This window comes from Polyergus mexicanus, unplaced genomic scaffold, assembly GCF_030449975.1.
Source record: "Polyergus mexicanus isolate NDT 795.1 unplaced genomic scaffold, iyPolMexi1.0 SCAF_9, whole genome shotgun sequence".
NCBI lineage: Eukaryota > Metazoa > Arthropoda > Insecta > Hymenoptera > Formicidae > Polyergus > Polyergus mexicanus.
In genome coordinates, this window is record NW_027223329.1 from 4,068,170 (window position 1) to 4,092,917 (window position 24,748).

Sequence of the window (24,748 nt, forward strand, 5' to 3'; positions counted from 1 at the left end):
ATAATACAGGAAGAAGTAGGTGGATCAACAGGAGGAATACAAAGGAGCTATAGTGAAGCGATTAAAGAGAAAAAGAATGTTATAATTATCAAACCCAAGATTCAACAAGAGAGTGAAGTTACAAAAAAATTGATAAAAGAAAAGGTAGATATCAAAAACATGGCGATGGGAATAACGAAGCTAAAAAAAGGAAGCAAGAGGACAGTGATCATGGGTTGTGAAACTGGAGAAAAAATGAAAACGTTGAAAGCCACAGTGCAGGACAAACTAGGAGAAAATTTCAGGGAGAGGCTCATTTGCGCACAGTACAATTAAACACGTTGCAATCGCACACTGTGATATTAGACACATAAAGTTGCGCACCGTTCGATTGGACACATTTCAATTGCGCACTGTCCGTTTAGACACATGTTATTTGCGCACCGTTCAATTGGACACGTTGCTTTTGGACACAACACATATTTTTGTATAATTTGAAATACATACACACGCATGTATACATGTATAATTTCGAAATTTTTTGACATTTATTATTAATTTCATTTGGTAAATAAACGTTTGTTACTGTTCGTTTACACACAGTTCGTTTGCACACAGTTCTTTTGCGCACAGTTCTTTTGCACACATTTCTTTTGCGCACATTTCTTTCGCGCACAGTTCTTTTGCGCACTTTTCTTTTGCGCACAGTTCTTTCGCGCACAGTTCTTTCGCGCACATTTCTTTTGCGCACAGTTCTTTTGCGCACTTTTCTTTTGCGCACAGTTCTTTCGCGCACAGTTCTTTCACGCACATTTCTTTCGCGCACATTTCTTTTGTGCACAGTTCTTTCGCGCACATTTCTTTTGCGCACATTTCTTTTGCGCACATTTCGATCAAGCGTATCGCATCTGAATATTCATACATTCTGACTGTTGATATATTTAAGAAAAGGCTGTTACAACTGTGATTTCTTGCTGTCAGATTTGCTGTAATCGTTTATAATTAGAAAAAGAAGATGAAAAAGCTTATAATTATAAACATATTTCTACTTTTTATATGGTACGTGCTGTCCATAAATAATATATATATATATATATATATATATATATATATATATATATATATTATTATACCATTTTGTATCTTTGCTTTGGACATAGTTATTATGACAGATTTCCTAACCTCTCGTAATGACACAGCGTAATAATTAATTTTTTATTTTTAAAGAATCAAACTTGACTGTAAATTCTCCAAATCTTTTTTTCCGGTCGGTGTCATTGCACACGTAACAGACACAACGTAATGTAATCAGGAAGTAAGAAAACATATCAGTTAAATATAAAGTTAAATTAATTGTAATTTTCATCTGAGATAAATTCTTCTTTGAGGTTCAATTAGATACATTACAATTTCAGTAAGTATTGTGTATTCAAATACTTCGAAATAAGACAAGAATGCAGTTTAATGATATTCCTAGCAATAGTCCAAGAAGTAATAGATCTTTCTTATTTTCAGTGATGAATCATATCTTTGTTATAGATAGCATATCATGGTATTTTGTGCAATATCTTCATCAGTTTCGTGAAAGAATTCTGTGTATGAAATTCTAATATATTATGTTATTTATTAACATTTTTTAACGCCTATTTCAGATATAAGAGAACTGAGAGCCATGTATGCTATACATCCATAGTAATTTGCAGCAGATCTGTCATCGAGCACTAAAAAAGAATTCATTAACAAAATACGAGATTCTTTTAAGCGAGAGTTTATTAAAATTTTTTCCGCTATTAGAATCTTGTGAAATGTTATGAAAATATCGATATCTCCATCAGTGTTGTGAAAGAAGTCATTTACAATACAAGTTGCTGTTTCCGTAGCCTTAGGGTAATCTGCTATTTAATAAACTGTACGTACGTATACTATAATATAATATAATAATATAATATACTCATGAGATTTGATAATATTTCTAGTAAAGTTATTCCGTATATGAAATTCTAATATATTATGCTATTTATTAATATTTTTAAACGCCTATTTCAGATATAACAGAACTGAGAGCCACATATCCTACGCATCTATAGTAATTTGCACAGCAGATCTGTCATGGAGCACTAGAAAAGAATTGATTAACAAAGCACGAGATTCTTTTAAGCGAGAGTTTACTATAATTTTCTCCGCTATTAGAATCCTGTGAAATGTTATGAAAATATCAACAATCATCTATTTATATTTTTGGGAAATTAATCTTTTATTCTCAAAGCATGTTTGTACAATGACATTTATTGTCCATTACAAGCAATCAAAACAAAACTCTACAAAAAGCTACATCATACTATATATATATAATATAGTAAAAGCGTAAATTTAGTAAGTGTATGTACTTACTAGCCAATGTATGCATTTACGATAGGATTTCAGCAAAAGTATCACCTAAATATAAAAATGTCTATTTCTGATAAATGTATTCATTTACTAGACAATGTATACATTTACTACAATACATTATAGTAGAAAATGTATGCTTCTACTGGTAAAAGTTTAAATTCCGTTGCTTATGAATACATTTACTTTTATCAAATTAGTACACATTTACTATAATACACACACACGCGCACACACACACACACACATATGAATATATACATATATATATACACGACATGGGATTAAAGATTTGCTCACAACAAAACACTAATAAATAAAATAAAAATACAAACGTTGTATATATAGAAATATACATGTTATATATGATCATTGTAAAATTAAAACACGTTTCTTGTTTGATTATAATTTGTATCTTTATTGAACATTATAACATTATGAAAATAAAATAACATTGCAGCGCATTATACGTTTACACATACATACACACACATATATATATATATATATATATATATATATATATATATATGTATATCATATATATATATGTATAAACGTATAATGCCCTGCAATGTTATTTTATTTTATATATATATATATATATACGTATGTCAAAGGGCTATTTGGACGACATTTAAAAAATGAATATTTTATTGCATACATAAGAGTACATTTACTTTCTAACGCATACATTACTTTTATTTTTAACATAAAATGTACTAGTACATATGTATAAGAAATAAATTACCAATTGGCTAGTACAACGACAGTACAAAACTATTTACAATAATATATCATATGATTAATATGACAACACTATTATTTTTTATGAAACGATTATTTTAACGATATTCTATATATCAATTATTTTAAAATACACAAGTAAATTTCAAACACAATAAACGAATAAAAAAGAATTAATGAAAAAAATATAAAGAATTGACAACACAAAATTACTTTTGATGAAAATTACTTTTAAGTCGATTTTAATTTTAATTATTACAAAACTATATTATAAAAAACGACATCCGACGATTGGAAAGAGATAAACTCTGAACTAGTAAAGCTATTTCAGTTATAAAGGATAAACTTCATTATTGCTTCAACAAATATTGAATAATATAAGTTCATAGATAAATGTTGATCATTCCATTATAGATTACAAAATTATATGTACAGAGACTTTAATATTGAACTCTAGTTTAAAAGATTTTTCGTGCTTTGTAATGGATTACTTATTTATGTGCAATAATATACGCATATATGAAAGAGAGATACACATAAATAGTACATATAATAATATATAAAAACGACATGCTCTTTATAAAAGTGTGATATGTTAAAGCACTATCTTCCATGATTTATTCAATAACTGAAAATCAATATACAAATGTCATTTCAATATTCTAATACATCAACAATACAAAGTTATTATAATTTCAACTATTAGTGACAATTAATGAATTAGCATTCCACTACATATAACAAGATTCTATTAGCGGAGACTATAATATTAAAGTCCCGTTCGAAAAATTCTCGTGCTTCGTAATGGATTTCTTCTTGGTATTTGACATACGCTAGATCTGTGCGTGCTTTGCCAATTAATATTCATTTATTACTGTTGCCTGTTGAAATCAAAATAAACATATATAATATTAATAGACAGCAAGACATTAAGATTTTCTTCTTTGTAAAGGAATCATACTTATATATGCAATTATCACCATCATGATTTTGTTTTTCCTTAAATTCAATTTAGTCTCTTCTTTTAAATTCAATAAGTAAAAACATACAAAACTTAAACATACTTATTACATAATGTAGTTACAAAATTATCTCAATAGTATTCATTCCATAGACAAATTTATTATTTACAATGTACAAATTTCACTATAAATAAAAAAGATCAAATATATAAGCAATATACAAATGTCATTTCAATCTTCTAATACTATCACCAATACAAAGTTCTTATTATTTCAATTATCAATATAAATGAGTGTTGATCACTCCACTACACATCACAAGATTCTATTAGCGGAGATCATAAAATTGAACTCTCGCTTAAAAGATTTTCATGCTTTGTAATGGATTCCTTTTTAACATTCGGTGCACGCTGGATCTGTGTGTGGTTTGCAAATTAATATCCATTATAGTTACCTGCTAAAATCAAAATAAATGATAAGATATGATATTAATACATACGAATTTAAACATTTTCCTTTGTATAATAATCTTACCTATATAATTGTTATTACCAAAATTCAATCCTTTTTTCAATTTAATAAAAAACACAATATTTACATTATTATTTTATAATGTAGTTGCACAATCGCTGATGAACTTTATTCTTGCTTCAACAGATATTGCAAGTTGATGAATAAGCGTTGATCATTCCATTGCAGATCACAAGATTCTATTAACGGAGACTATAATATTGAATTCTCGCTTAAAAGATTCTCGTGCTTTGTAATATATTACTTTTTAACATTTGGTGCACGCTGGATCTGTGTGTGGTTTCCAAATTAATATCTGTTATTGTTACCTGCTAAAATAAAAATAAATGATAAGATATGATATTAATACATACGAATTTAAACATTTTCCTTTGTACAACAATCTTACTCATATAACTGTCATCATCACATTTCAGTCTTTTTTTCAATTTAATAGAAAACACAATACTTAAAAATATTATGTGAATTATGAAAATATAATAAAATTACTCACTTTCAATTATAAAGTGCCTTGTTGCAAAACTTTTAGAATTTGTTGTACATTCCTATAATACTCAAACACTTTCACGAACAAAATGTTTATTCAATGACACTTCAGTAAGATTAGAAAATCTAAAAAGCTTACAGATATATATTTTGAAAAATTATCAAAATGATAACTAGATATAAATATAATAACAGAAAGAAACACGCGAGGTTAAAATAACTGTCGTGTACCTTGTTGCAACATTTAAGAATTTGTTGTACATTCTTATGGTAACCAAACACTTTCACGCAAAAAATGCTTATTCAATGACACTTCAGTAAGATCAGAAAATCTAAAAAACTTACAAATATATATTTTGAAACTAGTTATAAATGCGATCACACAAAATATAAATATAGAGAGAAATACGCGAGGTTAAGATAACTGTCATGTATGCAGTAGGTAATATTGGCTACGCTACGGTTGGAAAAAAACTACAGATGTTCCGAAACACTGCATTAATCAATTATGACAAGGAAATTTTATAAGTTTTTAATCTCATTGACCAACCACCAAAATATTATTCAGCATCTATATCGACTAATCTCTTATCGATTGCAGTCATAGAAAAAAGCATTATTAGGATATTTTTATTATTTATATATAAATTTATTTTTTGCATAAATTAAAATACGTTATTCAGAAAGAGCACCGGCGATAATAGATACCTTCGGTTTAAAATACGGCAACCGCTAAAGAAACCGATATCATTCAATGACTGCATTTTTTCCGTACTTTGTATTGTTGAAATTATGGCATTAAAGTGTTAAAAGTTGTATATTTATGATTCTTAAAACATGATAGCGCGACGAAATTTTTTACATTATCGCCAATATCTCTCGTGCAATATAAATTTTTCTCCTTGATTTCGACTACCGCCAAAGATATCGATGTTAATAGAGAAAGACATTATTCTACATGATCTCCGCTAAAAGGATTGACGCATTAAATTTTAAAATTAATAAAACTGCTACGATTATTAAAGCGATACAACGGGCCAAAATCGCGTTGCCTTTGCCTGGGTCCTTCGCGTCTAATGAATCTATCTCTTGAATCACAGCAATTTTTAAAGAAATTGACGCGTTGTTCAAGAACTACATTATTTTACTGTGTGCTAATGAAATTACGCCATTAATATTTTACGAATTGTATCTTTTTCTAAGTTGTGTTCATTATAAAGGCGGAACAGCCTTATATAACATCGAGATTTCGGCCCGCTATATCGCTTTAATAATCGTCAGCTTATTAATTTTAAAAATTTAATGCGTCAATCCTTGTACCGGAGATCATATAGAATAATGTCTTTCTCGAATAGTATTGATATCTTCAACGGTAGACGAGATGTAAGCGAAGAATGTATCTGACGCAAATGATTTCGGCAAAAGCGTCGCGATTTCGGCCTGCTTTCTCGCTTTAATAATCGTAGGTTTATTAATCTTAAAAATCTAACGCGTCAACCATTGTAGCGGAGATCATGTAGAATAATGTCTTTCTCGAATAACATCGATACTTTAATGGTAGTCGAAATCAAAACGAAACATGTATTTGACGCGAAGGATACTGGCGATAATGTAAAACCTGGCCGCGCTGTTATGTTTAAAGAATCATAAATATGAAACTATTAAGACATTAATGTCGTAATTCCAATAATCCAGAACACGAGAAAAAAAGCAGCCGTTGGACGACAATGGATTTTTTAGCGATTGTCATGCTTTACACTTTACACTGAAATCGTTATCTACACACACAATCGCTCCTTCGGAAAAACTTACTTTTCGCTTTGATCTCGGCTATCACCAAATATAGATGTTATTCGTGAAAGACACTATTGTTCGTGCTCTTCACTATGAGGATTAACGCGTTAGCATTTTGAAATAAATATAACTTTGATTATATTAAAGCGATATAGCCGACCGAAATCTCGGCGAAACCAATCAACTAACGAACTTGATACCAAATTTAATCGGTGTCGATCCTGATGACGCGTTTTCGATTGTGCCTTATGAAAAAGGACATACATTTCTGTTTTATCTGGAACAGCTTTTAGATGGACCAGAAGTGTTCGAACCATTTCTAAAATCTTATTTGAATACATACAAGTACAAAAGTATAAAGACTGATATATGGAAGGATTATTTGTATCAGTATTTTTCGGAGGAAGTCGAGGTAATTTGCTTTTTCACAAAAAAAAATATTTAGCATGGCAATATTAATATTTGTAATATTGTAGATAATTTCTACCTTGATTTTTAGTTGCTAAATTCTGTCGAGTGGGATACATGGCTCCATAAGCCAGGTATGCCACTTGTGATACCCGATTACGATAAAACTTTGGCAACCGCGTGTACCGAGTTAGCAAAACTATGGATCCAATGGGACGACAGTACTGCTTCACCTTTCGTCAAGTCGGATATAGAGAACTTGTCTCTCCTGGAAAAAAAACTTTTTTAATTATAAAAAGATGATATATTTGATGTATAATAAAATGAAAGTAATGCAAGTCACAAAATAATATAATATAAAACTATTTTCTCATTTTTCAAAGCTTAGTGTTTAATTGCAATATCTTAGCTTTTTTCTTTCGGTATCTTTCATCGACCGTACTTATTTTTATGGTAATATTTATATCTTTACATATTGTACTTTTTGGCTTACTTATATAAAAATATTATTTTTCTATTTAAAATTATAATTTTTTGCACATTTTTTAACATTTTTTTTATTCGTTACATTGTTTTTTTGTTTTGCATCTCTTGAATATAATATATTTAATAATGATAAATGAAAAAGAAAACAACCAATAATGTATAATGTTTATTTCTCTTTTTAATAAGTGCTCTACGATATGTATGCAGCTGTTGTCATATGGAATAAATAGTTGCATATGAGAGAGAGAGACAGAAACAAAAGAGAGAAAGTAATGGAATTAGAATAGAAATTTAAAAAAATGGTGAAATAAAAACTGAACATCGTTAGTAAAAAGAGTTAAAAATTTAAAAACAGACGGAGAATTGTCCACTAAAATTTTAGCCATATTATTCATTCTGTAATCTTTTACATTCCGCAATAATGAAAACTAGCAAAAAAAAAAACAGTTTGTCGATTGTTATAGGCATACAGAGGAAGCGGAAGAAGAAGATAACAAACAAGAGAAATGAGGACAAAAGGGGAAGAAGGAAGAGAAGTCAATCGGCGATTTTCAGCGCCAACCGGCATTTTTCAGCGCCAATCGGCACTTTTCATTGGCCAAAGCGGCACTGAAAGGTGCTACATTTGAAATTATCGAACGATGAAATTCGCCTCGATTCGCATATCATATTGGTACTTTTAAGTGCCACTAACGGGAAAAATGCTCTTTTTGTATATGGGCAATTCCACATCAAATCGAACAAAAATCAACCTTTTTGATCTCGCATTTTTTAAATCGAACAAAACTTCTTTTACGTATATCGCCCGTGAAAAAAGTTTCAATCAATTTAAAAAAGACAAGGTTATTTTTTATTCAATTTGATGTAAAATTACCCATATATGTGTTTATATTAAAGAAATATTTTATTTTAATGTGTTCGCTTAAATATTTCAATAAAACAAAATTTTATTAATTTGTGTATAATTACTTTTTAATATACAGGGTGATTCAGAATCTCTGCAACAAACTCTAAGAAACGATAAATCTCGCAGAGAGGTTTTGTTGTGAAGCAACCCATGTTATCTGACATGTCTGACACCTCTATATAGATGACAGCAAGAGGCTAACTGTAGCGCAGAATGCAATCAGAGGTTCAGGCACTTGAACAGTATAGATACTTTAAACATGTAAACTGTCTGTAAGTGTACTTGAAATAATAAATAATTAATTCATCTTATAATTGTAATAAAAGTCACCTAAGATTCTTGTCTGCGCGGTCGCATATTCTTAAACGATACGTCAGAGAACATGATGGATTGCTTCGCAAAAATTATTCCTCTCTGCCAGATTTATCGTTCCTCAGAGTTTGTCGCAGAGATTCTGAATCACCCTGAACAGAAAATTCCCACAAATTTCCTATCACGCCATGCACAGCAAGGTTTGCCCTATTCTTGCCACAAATTTGCTGTCATGTCGTGCACGGCAAGGTTTGCCCTATCCATGCCACAAATTTGCTGTCATGCCGTGCACGGCAAGGTTTGCTCTATTATTCGCGTAAAATGTGCATCACGCTATTGCGACAAGCCTTGTCAGTAAAAGCTAAGCTTTTTGCGGACACACCTTGTTACAATTTCGCTGTAAAGGCATGCTCGGGTTTGCTGCAAACTTTGCGCAAAGTTTGCATCATTTTGCTTGCTGGGTAGGTATCATATTCCGTGTTATAATTATTAAAAAACTTCTTTTTACGTTATGATTCAAAGTAAGCCATTCCATTTCGAACACATTACTGGCTAGTTGTTGATTCTATACTAAAAAATATGGGAAAATAATTAAATAATTTCAGTTATAAGATGGGATAAATATTCAAATTATATGTATTATTTTACAAATTGATTCTATATATCTATACAAAAAATGAGGTAAAAAAACTTTTAAATAATGATCTTAAATAAAAATTAATTCTAGTAAAATTGTATATGTTTTAGTATATCTCTGATATGTGCAATAACGTTATATTAAACGTAAAAATGCATGCATAATATAAACAAATTCGATATGCCATATAAAATAAAATATAAGAAAAGATAGAAAAAATAATGCGTAAGGAAAGAAATATATTTTAAAATTCCACATCTTAAGCTTGACTTCATTTCTGTACCAGCAATAAAAAGAGATTTGTATCAGCATGCAACACCTGTATAACATTATTTGAATTTATTTCGCATTTATGTCCATCTGTGTTAGTTGATGCAAAAACATATTATCAATATACTCACTACAAATTGAACAGTGATGATAAATCTAAACTTTTTGTTCACCTTTTTGTTTAAACGCGAATCTAGAATCAATTGGACACATAACTTTTTCAAACATTTAAAATTATTTTGCACATATACAAATGTACATATGAGAATAAGTAGAGTAAAACCGGGTATATTTTGGATTTGTCTTTCTACAAAAAATCAGAGGGTAAAGCCAGCGGCACACGATGCTATTTTATCTGCTGAATCGCTTGCTTGAAAATGTGATATCAGTTGTATTGAGAACGATGATAGAAAGTGACGTCGCTGAGGGCCGTGCTACTGGCTAGCCTGTTGAAATTTGGTAATTGAACCCGTGCTATTTTTCTAGCATGTTTTGCTACTGGCTCAGAAAAGCCAATCAAGACGCAGCCTCCCTTAGATTATTCTCTAACAAGTCTTGAATGGAAAGAAATATGACGTCTACTAATTATAAATAATGCAATTTTTCCTGGTTGAATTGCAGTAGCAATTGCCTGCTCCATATTTATTTATAAGATGCCAGTACAAAAGTCATTACGAACCAGCACGAAAGCTCGTATCGTCCAAGCCAGTATAACACAGTCAGTAGCATTGCCAGCATACCTGCCCATACGGTAGCAAGCATGCAAATCTAGCTAGTAGATAAAATAGCTCGTGTGCCGCTGGCTTTACATTGAATATATCAAAGAGAGAGAGAGAGAGAGAGAGAGAGAGAGAGAGAGAGAGAGAGAGAGAGAGACCGGTCTTGATCCTGTTAAGTATGATAATGCCTGCCAATATAAAAACCAAGATTTCTATAGTTACATCATGACTATTTAATTTTATACTCGATTCTGACTTTCGATGAGGAAAGAACATTTTTCCCAACAGATTGCATTGAATTTCTCGAAATAACGTGAAATTAATATTAAAAATTAAATCATATTAACCAAATTAGTATATGATTTTTGCAATATGGTCAGTCTCAAAGATAAAACAACATTACACGTGCAGAAAAACACACGCTTATATGACTGATGATTCATGCGATATTTATGTTAGTGACCAAAATAGATGTGATTGTATTTAATTTAGAATATAATGTATATATAACTGTACATATATTACATTTTCTTATCATGTAATTACATAATGCTACATGTAGCTCGACGTATAAAAAATATTATATAGAAATAAGACAGTCGATGACCGGAGAGAATGTAATTACATAAATCAATTCATTATGAGCGTAAAAACAAAAATCTATTGTAAGTTCTAAATCTATCTGAATAATATTATAACCTTATAGTAATAAGATATTTTGTTAAGATTGCAAAAATTATTTAAATTGCAAGAATTATACAAACTTTTTGATACAATTCATGTTTTGTATCTTAATATTGAATATCATATATTAAATATTAAATATATAAATATTAAATATTAAAAAAAATATACATTCCATAATACAAAAAAAAATAATAATTTAGAAATTAGTATAAAAAATTACAAATTTATACAAAAATTAAAAATTAATACAACTAAAAAAGATTAAAAAATTTTAATTAAAAAAACTTGGCCTTGCTAAACTAAACAATAAGCTGAAATTAATGTATTCTTTAATACACTTACATTGCAGTTATTGATGTATCTAAATTAAATATAATTCAATAATTTAAATTTAGATTCAAATTGAATTTATTATTTGACGGTTTTAATATATACTTTGAAAGTTAACAGTGCCAAGTTTTTTTAATTAAAATTTTTTTCATTTGTATTCATTTTTAATTTTTATATATTTTTTTAATTTTTTATATTAATCTCGAAGTTATAATTTTTTTATTAATGTTTTATTTTTTGTTTCTTTTTGTATTTTATATTGGATATATTAAATATATTTTATCTTTTAATATAGGAAATAAATAAATTTTATATATATGGCATAACTTTTTATTTAATTAGCGCAACTTTTTAATATCATTATTTTTATAAAAAATTTAAACAGCTATTTTTTGTATAACTGTTTTCGATGACAATATTTGTATAATTTTTTAATTTTAATTGGCGCAATTTCTTATTTTTTGATATTATTATTTTTGTAGGATTTTGTAAATACATATAACAGCTTATGGCGCGTGAACTTGGTATATTTATACGTATGTATGTGTGTATAACAATATTGCAGCAACATTGCAACATTGTTGTAACATTGCGGCAAAAACATTGATGCAATGTTCTGTGCTATATGGGTAGGGACTTAACTTGTATCTTATAAAGATCATCGTATCATTGCGCAACTAAAATGTATGGAAAAATAGCTGTGCGACTAAAATGTATGGGAAGATAGCTGCGCAATGGTACTTATCTGCTAATGCTTTCTTGTAATTATTTAATTTTAAAAATATTTCGTATGTATTATTTATACTTTCATCTATTATTTTGTATTTGTTTAATGATATGTTGTGATTAATTAAAAGGTATTTCCTTCTTTTTCGATTCAATATTTTGTTCACGTTTTACGAAACCGCCAACCGGCATATGCAGTACTGAATTTGCTCAAACTTTGAAGTATGTGCAAATTCAGCCGAAAGTCAGCAATTCATTAGGACCTACTTTCTTTAAAAAGTAGTAATTGTTATTTTTTTGCAGTATGCTGAAAACATTTTCGGAACGCGAAAACAGTACTGTCAGTACTTTCAGCGCATTTCGGAAAACACTCTGTATAGAATACACTATATTACATTTGAATCTTGGGCAACTTTAGGGCAAAAATTTGATTGGCTGTTGCAAATTCTATCGCCATTATGCGCAATGCAAATGATACACCTTGTATTCTTACATTATGGGCATTGCCTATTAGAGTCCTATCCGTAGACATAGTGTATCTAGATCGAGCGTTTGCCTTTATTTAAGGAGTGGGGGTAAAGATCCACCAAAGGACATACTCTGTTTCGTGGCCCTTGCGTTCTCTCTCGCTCGCACAGACCATAGCGCTCTCTTTCGTCATGCTACGCGCGAGCGAGAGAGAATGCAAGGGGCACGAAACAAAGTATGTCCTTTTTTACGTGAACCTCGGCTCTTACTCCTCAACACTCGGTGTAGATATACTATGTTTATCGTCTATGGTCCTATATAATCAGAGAAGCGACATCGTTACCCCCTCTATGTTTCCCATGATTGCCATGTGGTCCCGCAGCTGTCCATGTGTAATCTAAAATGTCTTAAAAATGTCTCAGAGATATTCAAATGGTTTTTTTTAGAAAATAACATTACATATACTTTTTTCTCACTTACGGTACGCCGATTGTGATTAGTTTGCGTTAGTTTGTAGGATTCACTATGTACAAACCAACCGTCAACATAGGATGCGTTCACTTAATGACTGCAACACTCGCGAGGATTATCTGTCTTTGTTTAATTTTCGGTGAATAACAAAGATGAAATGATACGTGAGCGTTGCGGTCGTTAAGTGAAACGGGCCCGTAGCGGTCAGCCAATCAGCAAGCGGAATTGTCGCTTCTCTGATTATATAGGAGTCTAGTGCCTACGATCCCCGTCCATGCTCGTACTATCGTTCGAGGCTCGAGTTCGATAACCACCGAACACGTGGAATGGAGTCAGATTTCGTCCCAAAAAGATACCTAATTTATATAAATGTAAATTATTTAATGGGAAGGGGTAAAATCAAAGATATATAAAGAGTATAGAATCACAATTAAGAACAGTATATGTTTGATAATCTGGTGTGTACGATTCTGTTCAAACTTTCACACGAATTCTGATAGATTATTGAAATACGAATAGTGAAAGGTATGTAAATAAATAAATAAATAATATAATTAAATATATGTATATATATGTAAATGCGCCCCAGCATTAGTGTTTAATGTTAAAGACTATGCAATCAGAAATATTTATATATATACAATATATATATATATATATATATATATATGTAGTTGATGTGACGTTGAACTATCAAAACCTATATATTGAATAATAACAAAAATAGGCAGAGTAATAACAATTAAGTGGCAAAACTGACAAATAAGGTACGGGTATTGGTGTGCAAACTTATTATTGTTAAGTTTTAGTAATAAATATGTATTGAAAATATACGTTTCGGACCGTTTTTGGTCCATCTTCAGCATAGAATATACAAATTACATTGGTATTTTAAAACTTGACATACACAATATTTATTGTTGCAGTCAAATTTAAATTACTAGAACAACACAGGCGCGCGCGCAGCGCGCGCTTTTATTTATCGACGAATTTTTTGAACTTTTCTTTCTTAACTTTAACTTTTTCTTTCACAAATTGTCAAACTGTCAAAATTTGCATGATTTGACAGTTGCAAATAACACGAATGAAGCAAATCGCAGCGCACAAGCGAGACAGCCAATCAGCATCGCGGAAAAAAGACCTCAATACTTCGATACAAATTGAATTCACTCAGTTAACATGCCTTTTTTAGAGAGGGAAAATTAATAATAAAAAAAGAAGGCTTACTAAACACCGCGTAGAATATGTACAAATTAGTGGACGATGTCTAAACGCTATCGCCACACATATGGTATATCTGTCAGTGGTTTACAATATAATACAAGGGGCAGTCAAATATAAACCTGTAATTGCGTAAATTCACAATCTTTTTTTTTTATTTCTCTTGGATGTCTTTATATATTTTCAAAGTTTATCTATCAAATTTAAAGCGTTCTGCATATTTGTAGCAACGCATTTCAATATTACAAATATATTGCACCGTAACATTACTGCAATATTACATTGTAATATTTCTATGGGCGGACATTTCAACGTTGTCGCAGACTTGCAGTAACATTGCAGAAACATTTCGCAATTTCCATGCAATATTACAATGTTTCAATGCAAGGTCTATGCAACGTTTCTGCAATCTTTCGGTGCTGTATGGGACATTAAAGTTTGCAACATTGCTACAACATTGCAATATTGCATATTGCAGTTTAATGTTGCAAAAATATTGCAAAGACATTATTTTACAGTATATCTTTAGCAATGTTACAGCAACATTCCGAAAATATCCCAAAAAAGTATTCGATAATCGCTAGTTTATTTGTTTACCGCTATGCGGCGCATGTTGCGCTATCTATTCCGCATTTCATTTTTAGTCACGATGATTATATAAAGTTTACAAAGAGAGACTAATGAGATTAAAGATATAATAACTATTTTTATTAGTTTAAGTTGTATGATATGACCCCAACATAGAGGACTCAGACATTGGACTAAGAATTCTTTTAACAGTTTCCATTTTTATATAAAATCAAAAATTTGATAATAATTTTCTAATATGTAAGATACTTCAGATTTTAATAAATAAATTTTGAGATTATATAAAAATAGAAAATATGTATATTAGATATTTTAAGCAAAAATTTGGTAAAACATGTATAATATCGTGATATTATCATTATCAATTGAATTATACGAAATTGTTGGCTAATAATAATATTTTTGTTATTATTATTATTTTCCATATTTATACGCATATTATTAAGTTAAATTATATAACGGCAAAATTGTTGACTATGTGAACGAAATAGAGTCTTTATGATATGTCGGAACAAAAGAATAATATAAATTTTCTAAATTCTATTTAAATAATGAAAACAGGAAACGGTTAGTTATACGCGATTATACGCTATACCATGACAACGAGCTCTGTTGCCGAGATGATCCGATATTGATCTTTGTTGCATCGATAATTCCAGGATCGATCCGAGAATTAGATAAACACAAGACGAAGATGGGAGCACAACTTGATTTACAGTCCGCATAAGATTAAAAACAGAATTGAAAATTAATCTTAAAATAGGATATATATATTTCATAACAAATTTTATTTATATTACATTATATTATACTTTGTAAAATTAAAAAATTAATACTAAGAAAGAGAAAGAGGAGAAATATTTAATTATTAATAATTTAGATAAAATAAACATTCTTTATTTAAAAATAGAACGTAGAGTTTTTATAAAAATATGTATTTTATTCTATAAAAATATGTATTTTCCTAGAATTCGATCCAATGGACCAATGACCGTTGTTTAACATTTTATAATCTCGATAAAAATGTCTTATGATTTTCTTTATTCTTTAAAAATGATATACAATATTAAACTTGTTTTTAAATCGCAATAATAATATCGTCATATGGACGACTTATGTTTTTCTTGGAAGAATAGGAAAAAACGAGCACTTATTCTCATATAATGAATAATGTAATAATTATAAATTGCTCACCTCTGCAATCGCTCGATGTTTTTCTGCGTCTTTTTTCCACTTTATTTTTCATGTTTTCCTGCTTCTTCCTTGCATATAATTACGACACTCATATATTTGGTACATTCACTGATATAAATACAATTATTCCGACACACTTGTGTTATAATAACTAATTATAATAAACGTAGAATTTTTCGAAATATACCGATATACAGAATCTCAAACTTCTCGATTTTCGCCATATGACTGACTGCAGGTTGAAGCAATAATGCCAGAACAAGCGTGTTTACGGATGCAGCAGCGAAAGAAATAACGCAAACAAGTGTGAACTGCGTCGCGTAATAACGTGTCACGTAACGCGTGGTGCGCAGATCACTTTTCGCGGTTCATTTTCCTCGTTTGTAACGCATGCGTTGACATTCTAAAGCTGTTAAAAATATATTTATATATTTTAAAATATATTTTATATACATTTTATATTTCTTTAACAAATTTCTTTAACATATAGACAAGTACTGTCAAACTGCATGCTGTTCACGCATACGTTACAAACGAGGAAAATCAAATTCCTTTGTGTGACAACAATTCGGTATATATATATATTATATATATATAAGTTATCGAAAGAGTATCAAAATAAACCACATACATATATAAATTATCGAAAATTTTACATCTTATTTATTTTGTAAACAACTGATTTTGTATAAGAAAAAAAACCGAACGTGCAAATTTTGTTTTTATGTCAAAATATACGCTTAAAACCTCACTTACCTAGGATAGTTTCCATAAATTTGCATGACTTGACTTAAAATTGTCCACGAACTATCGCATTAATTGTTTTGCGCGCATTTCCATTTTTTCTACATAAATATTATTATTATCCATATCAATAGTATTCAAAACATTAAAATATGTTTAGTATATACAATGTATGTACATTCATGTATATTGCATATTTCATGTATATACATCCTTGATGCAATGTATAATACATACATAGAATTTGAAATGTATGTGCATATGTAACCGGAAAAATATATATAGATCTATGGTACATATATATATATGTATATGATTAGTACATTCAATGTATATGCATTCTGTATGTACATTCTGTATATACATTCTTCATATATACATACTTTATATGTACATAACATGTACATATATACATGTACCTATCATGTACATACATTCTGTATATACATTCTTTATACATATATGTACATACCGTGTATATACATTCTTCATACATACATGTATACATTAGATATGACCTATTATTTCTGTTCTCGTGCGTACATACAATACACACAGAAATTACTTAACACATGAATTTAAATGCATGTAAGGACATGTACGTATAGGACAATACGTATACGCTCCGATATGTGCATAATTTTATTTGTTAAAAAGTTAAAACATTTCTCCTGTGTACATGTTGATATATATGTACATGTTGTGTGTGTGTGTGCTCGCGTGCGCATAATATCATTAATAAAATCATTAATGGGAAGGGGTAAAATCAAAGATATATAAAGAGTACCGAATCACGGTCAAGAACAGTACATGTTTAATAATCTGGTGTGTACGATTCTGTTCAAACTCTCATACGAATTCTGACAGATTATTGAAATACGAATAGTGAAAGGTATGTAAATAAATAAATAAATAATATAATTAAATATATGTATATATGTATATAAATGCGCAATGCGCCCTGCATTAGTGTTTAATGTTAAAGACTATGCAATCAAAAATATTTATATATATACAATATATATATATATATATATATATATATATGTAGTTGATGTGACGTTGAACTATCAAAACCTATATATTGAATAATAACAAAAATAGGCAGAGTAATAACAATTAAGTGGCAAAACTGACAAATAAGGTACGGGTATTGGTGCGCAAACTTATTATTGTTAAGTTTTAGTAATAAATGTGTATTGAAAATATACGTTTCGGACCGTTTTTGGTCCATCTTCAGCATAGAATATACAAATTACATTGGTATTTTAAAACTTGACATACACAATATTTATTGTTGCAATCAAATTTTAAATTAAAATTAATAATAAAAAAAGAAGGCTCACTAAACACCGCGTAGAATATGTACAAATTAGTGGACAATGTCTAAACGCTATCGCCACACATATATCTGTCAGTGGTTTACAATATAATACAAGGAGCAGTCAAATATAAACCAAACTTTTTCCAAAATTTTATATTCGATCAACATATTTCCTTCGCACACCCAAATCATTTTTTCTACATAGTTTCCACTAATACCTAAGCATTTTTGCCACCGGATTTTGTGCGTGTGTGCGCGCGCGCGAAACTTTTTTTTGCTCTGAAACTTTTAACTAAATCTATTGAACCGTTTCTCCCCCCAAAAATTCCCCAAAATCACCTTACTTTTGGTAAATTACACCAAGCTCCCCCCTTAATGATAACAATAATTAATGACACCCAATTAATAACATCGAATTGATTAGTAAACATATATTATACTTTGACGTATTAAATTACCGACGACGGTCAGTAATTATAATATAATATAACAATAATAAGGAAAATTTGTACATTGAGGCTTTGGAATATAATAACATTGTTCATGATACATATAAAACAATAATAAAGATATTTTCTTTATATAATTAAGACCCGAGCTCGATTCAACCATTATTGAGATGCAATAATTTAAGGTCAACCAGCCGATTCGCGTATACACGGGATACCTCGCTGCTGCGCATGAATTTGGCGAGATACTACCGTGTTACTCTTGATACTCTTGATACTACGAAAGATAAAATAAAGTAATAGAATTTATAGTATATTTTTTCTTTGTAACTTTTTCATTTTCATTTATAGCGTATTAAAGGTCCTCTGTGATATCGACAATTTACAAAGCTATTAGTTAATAGCTTTATAAGATTTGACTGTTGAAGAAAACTAGAAGAGGCTGAAAATATGTCTAATTGTAGAAGTCTGCAAAATCTGATAAAAGTCTGTGTCTCTAACTGATTGCAAGATTGTAAATACAAGATATTAATCTTTTTGAAATCTTACAATTTTTCAGGAGAGAGAAATATCGTTCCGAGTCGGAAACATGACGAATACATATAAAAATAAGCCGTTTTATTACTCTCTGAGCAACGACAGGCAGGAAGATGAGGTTAGTGTTTCTATTAGATTTTCTATTTTTTTTTAATCTTTGATTTGTTTGCAATAAGTAAACAAATTTTGGTGACACAATTAATCAAAGACTAAAATTACATGAAAACTAAAAAATTACATGATTTCTCGTAGAAACTGTTGGAACCGATCACATACTATTTTCAAGTTCCTGGAAAACAAATAACTGTGAAATTAACTCATGCTTTTAATTATTGGCTAAAAATATCGCCCGACAGAATACAAGCAATCAATGAAATAGTAACCATGCTCTGCAACTCATGCATTATGTAAGTTTGCATTTTGCTCTATTATAGTTTACGATCTCTTATGTATTGTATTTTGTATATTTTCCAATTGCACACTTCTAATTCTCGTAATATATATATATATATATATATATATATATATATATATATTGTTGTGTCCGCGGATCGAAATCGATATAACTCGAATCCGCGTGACACAACCGACACTCGCGTACCGCAAGTAAATAATTAACACTCCTTTGAAAGAACGAAAGGAACTTTAATATAACAACACAGAACACTATTATACAAGGAACACAGAACAATAACGGTTATCGTAATCTCGAATACGTCCGCTCGGAATGGCATCCGTCGCGAGACTCTAACAATAAGATAGCCGATCTCTCTCCAGATGAACGCCGTTGTTTAACAACAACCCTTAGCAACATTTTCCCGGAGACGGGTACAGCAGATTCAGGAATAACGGTCACAGACGACCCGCAGGGACGCAACAATATATATATATATATATATATATATATATATATATATATATATATATATAAGTATATATTGTATATAGTGTCCCCAATTTAAATGGCAAAACTTCGGGAGCGTGTAGGGCACCGAAAAGTTAAGAAAGTCCTTTAGAGGTTTGCTCGTTTTTGCTTCATTTTGAAGAAAATCACAAAAAAAGAAACAAAACAAGTTTTCGTTTTTTTACTTATTTATTTACATTTTATTTATTTTATCATCTAGTTTCTAGTTAATGCAGATATTGTTCAAAATGTTGCCCTCTTGTATCAATGCAAGCATCTAGCACTGATCTCATTAATTGCAGCTAGACATTGTTCTAGTGATATTTGGTTTACCGCATCTATGATTCGGTCTCTTAATTGCTCTCTTGAATTGATTGGCACCGTAAAGGATAACATCAAGTGTTTACATATGTAAAGAACCTTGAAGCAGAAAGTTTATTCGGTGCCAATCAACTCAAGAGAGCAACTGACAATGAGAGATTGAATTTTTGCGATTTTCTCTAAAATGGAGCAAAAACGAGCAAACCTCTAAAGGACTTCTTGTTTTAGTTTTTCGGTCCCCTACACGCTCTTGAAGTTTTGCCATTTAAATTAGAGACACCCTGTATATACACTATATGCTTAGATTGTTATATTTTATTATATTTTTTAGTATAATTTTCTAGCATTTAAAAGTATTACTTTTGTGATATGACTTTATTCTTTTTACAATGTATTGAACGACAATTTTTATTATTTTGTGTTTTACTTATCAAACTATATAACACTATCAGATTTTGTCCAAATTAATGAGAGACTAATTATCTTGCATAGTAATTTCATGTAGATTTCAAATATTATATTATATATATATATATAAATTGTTGTTTTTCAAAAACAACAATTTGTGGCTTTAGACTTTAGTTTATAATTTAATTTGATTAATTTATAGCTTAAAGCCGAAAGCCAAATAACATTGATTATTGCCAAAAGCCAAAAAGTTTTAAGTCTTGCGTAAAGCTAAAGTAACATTTAAATAGGAAGACTCTCAGATAAGAGCACTTTGAAATTTGACTGCAAATGCAAATGTTGTGTATGTCAAGTTTTAAAATTCTAATTTAATTTTTATATATTTATATCCATGTCAAAGATTGATCAAAAGACGGTCTAAAACGTACATTTTTAATGCACACTATTTAATAAAATTTAACAATAATAAGTTCGATACTTGCGACTTGACTTCGATCTGTCGGTTTTCCCACTTAATTGTTCTTACTCTGAGTCTATTGCTGTTATCAAGATTGAAACAAAACGTTGATGTGTCATAACTAATGTTCTATTTCAGTATATAATCCTTATTATCCACATTACATTTATTTCCATGTTATTATTTTTATATTAGATAAAATTGAATTTATATCAAAAAAGCAATTCTGTATATATATTTTTATAAGATCATAATTTTTTTTTTACAGGATTGATGATATACAAGATAATTCCATTTTGCGAAGAGGTATTCCTGTCGCTCATTCTGTTTATGGAATTGCTAGCTCACTAAACGCTGCAAATTATATATTATTTATCGCATTGGAAAGAATTGTTAATTTGCATCCTGCAGTAAGTAATCACTTATTCTCTTTTCCAAGTGTTCAAATAACATTTTTAAAAGATACAAAATTTAAATGCACTCCTTCAATTATATCCATGACATCATACATACTTAAATAAACTAAATAAAATTTATTTAATTCTTTGTTACACTATAGAAAAAGTAAGAGTTACTGTTAAAACTTGACTGAAGAAGAAAACATTTTAAAAAATACCTGTTTTATATGTCCTTAAAAATACATGTTTTATGTATCCTTAAAAATACATGTTTTATGATCTACTAATAAATGTATACATATATACAACATAAAATTCATTAAAACTCATTAAAACTCATTAAAATTGTAAAAGATTAGCTTCATATTTGCTTATTAGATAAAATATAACTTGTGTTGTATTATTTTACTAACTGCGTTTTTTTTCAGGCGACAAAAGTGTATATGGAACAAATGTTGGAATTTTTGAGAGGTCAAGGAATGGAAATTTTTTGGCGGAACAATTTCATTTGTCCAAGTGAGGCAGACTACAATACTGTGGCAAAGAAAAGTTAATATTAATGCTTATATACATATTTCTTTGTAAAATTCAAAAAATTACATATGAAAAAAATTAAAATATCAATTAATTTCGCAGAGGTTGGTAGTTTCTATAACTTAATAGTAAATTTAATGAAGTTGTTCTCAACTTACGAAGAAGATTTATCATCGCTAAGTGCCATTTTGGGTTTGCACTTCCAAATACGAGATGATTATTGCAATTTGAACAGCAATAAGGTGAGTAATAATATATCTGCGACATAATACATAAATAAACTAAAGAGAATTAAAGTAATTTTTTGTTATAGTATACCGAAAGTAAGAGTTATTGCGATGACTTGAGTGAAGGAAAATTCAGCTTTCCCATTGTTCACGCGCTTACAACGAATCCTGATGATAGGCAAATAAGATGTATCCTTTATATTGTACAATACTTTTATATAATACTTTCTTTTCGTTTACAACAAAAATATTTTTGTTAATTAATACATTTTATTTACTAAAGAAATGTAAATGATCTCACATATCGTACACATACAAAAGACATTTTCAGAAACTTTATAATTTCCCATACAGCACCGAAAGATTGCACAAACGTTGCATAGACCTTGCATTGAAACATTGTAATATTGCATGGAAATTGCGAAATGTTTCTGTAATGTTACTGCAAGTCTGCGGCAACGTTGAAATGTCCGCCCTTAGAAATATTACAATGTATAATATTGAAATGCGTTGCTACAAATATGCAGAACGCTTTAAATTTGATAGATAAATTTTGAAAATATATAAAGACATCCAAGAGAAATAAGAAAAAAAGATTGTGAATTTACGCAATTACGAGTTTTTTCTCTCTTGGATGTCTTTATATATTCTTAAAGTTTATTTATTAAAATCTGAAATATCGTGTGCATATTAAAAAATTATCAAATTTTTGGTTTTATATAGGAATAGAAACTATTTAACAATTCCCTGTTATCTAGTTAACACATCGCTATTTTATAAATAATTTACAAGTTTAAGAAAATAATAATGATTAAATAATTTCATTCATAGAAGTTAAAATTTTACTTATATAGATATTAGACTCTATTTTACATCTTACATAGACAATTAACGAATAATTTTAACTTTTTTGGATATTTATGTATCCGATTACTGAACAATCAATTCAATATCTGAATTCTCTGTGTTGGGATTGTATCGGATAAATTAAACTGATAAAAATAGTTATATCTTTAATCTTATTAGCCGCTCCTTGCAAGCTTTATGTAATCATCGTGACTGAAACTTAAATGCGGGATAGATAACGCAACGCGCCCCGCATAGCGGTAAACAAACGAACTAGCGATTACCGAAAACTGTTTTTTGAAATATTGTTGTAACATTCTCATAAAATATTACAATTATATGTTCCAATAATGTCTCAACAATATTACATTGCAACTTGCAAGATTGTAATATTACTGCAATGTAATTGCAATGTTCTGTGCTGTATGGGTTATGAACTTTATTATATTGTATATAGATTTCCTTAATAATGCCTGATAAAGATATTTTGAGACAACAAACCAAAAATATCGAAGTGAAACAACATTGCGTTAAATTGTTAGAGAAATTTGGCTCTTTCAAGTACACGAAAAGTGTACTTGAAGACTTGGACGTGAAAGCGAGAGCTGAGATTGAACGTTTAGGAGGCAACCCATTTTTGATAAATGTTTTAGACGAGCTTAAGAAATGGGATTATTGTGACTAAAAAAGCACCCAAAGATCTTTTAACTGGAATATTTTCAGGGAGGAAATCTGTGTAATGGCTGAGAAAATATTACTTTTAAGGATTTTTTTTCTAGTAAGTAATTGCTTTTTTTTTAAATCGTGTTATTACCATCTCACAAAGTACATAATTTGAACTACCTATTGCGAAATTTTTGTTAAAAAATGTTAATATTTGTAACTCAATAGCCAATAGTGTGAGCCGCCCAAGAAGAACGGGCGTTTGCGTAGCGGGCCAACGAAAGCTTAAAAAAAAAAAAAAAAAAAAAAAAAAAAAAAAAAAAAAATGGTTTGTTACAAAATGGCGGACTTTTGAAGAAAAAAATTTCTAAATCGGTGAGACATTGACTTCTGGTTTTTAATTACAAAAAAACAAATTATTCTCAATCAAACATTCCATATGTGCAACTGAAGCTATTGTCTTATATTTTAAGAAAATCCTTGTTTTTTTTTGTTTTGGAGCTTTCGTTGCTCCGCTACACGGACGTTCGTTTTTTTTTTAAACCGACTTACACTATTGGCGATTGTAGCTATAAATATTAATATTTTTCAACGAAAATTTCACAAAAGTTAGTTCAAATTATGT

General features: G+C 29.5%; 2 protein-coding genes and 1 long non-coding RNA gene across 4 annotated transcripts; 2 read left to right on the forward strand and 1 right to left on the reverse strand.

The window, feature by feature from the left end:
• Positions 1-4,246: 4,246 nt before the first annotated feature.
• On the reverse strand, positions 4,247-5,200 carry LOC138936547 (uncharacterized). Of its 2 annotated transcripts, none has more exons than XR_011447386.1 (3): positions 5,101-5,200; positions 4,611-4,918; positions 4,247-4,530 (listed from the first exon to the last, which is right to left on the reverse strand). It is a non-coding gene; the product is annotated as an uncharacterized lncRNA (long non-coding RNA). The 2 variants fall into 2 exon arrangements; XR_011447385.1 differs by having other exon boundaries at positions 4,247-4,533.
• A 1,779-nt stretch (positions 5,201-6,979) lies between these two features.
• LOC138936449 (leukotriene A-4 hydrolase-like) lies at positions 6,980-7,584 on the forward strand. Its single transcript, XM_070301869.1, has 3 exons — positions 6,980-6,993; positions 7,035-7,299; positions 7,387-7,584. The coding sequence occupies exons 1-3, from the start codon at positions 6,980-6,982 to the stop codon at positions 7,582-7,584; spliced, it is 477 nt and encodes a 158-aa protein (XP_070157970.1).
• A 10,290-nt stretch (positions 7,585-17,874) lies between these two features.
• LOC138936286 (terpene synthase-like) lies at positions 17,875-24,178 on the forward strand. Its single transcript, XM_070301560.1, has 8 exons — positions 17,875-17,947; positions 19,388-19,483; positions 19,618-19,772; positions 21,724-21,865; positions 22,282-22,402; positions 22,490-22,629; positions 22,701-22,803; positions 23,943-24,178. Exons 2-8 carry the CDS (start codon positions 19,418-19,420, stop codon positions 24,143-24,145), a joined length of 930 nt encoding a protein of 309 aa, XP_070157661.1. The 5' UTR covers positions 17,875-17,947; positions 19,388-19,417; the 3' UTR covers positions 24,146-24,178.
• Positions 24,179-24,748: the final 570 nt, after the last annotated feature.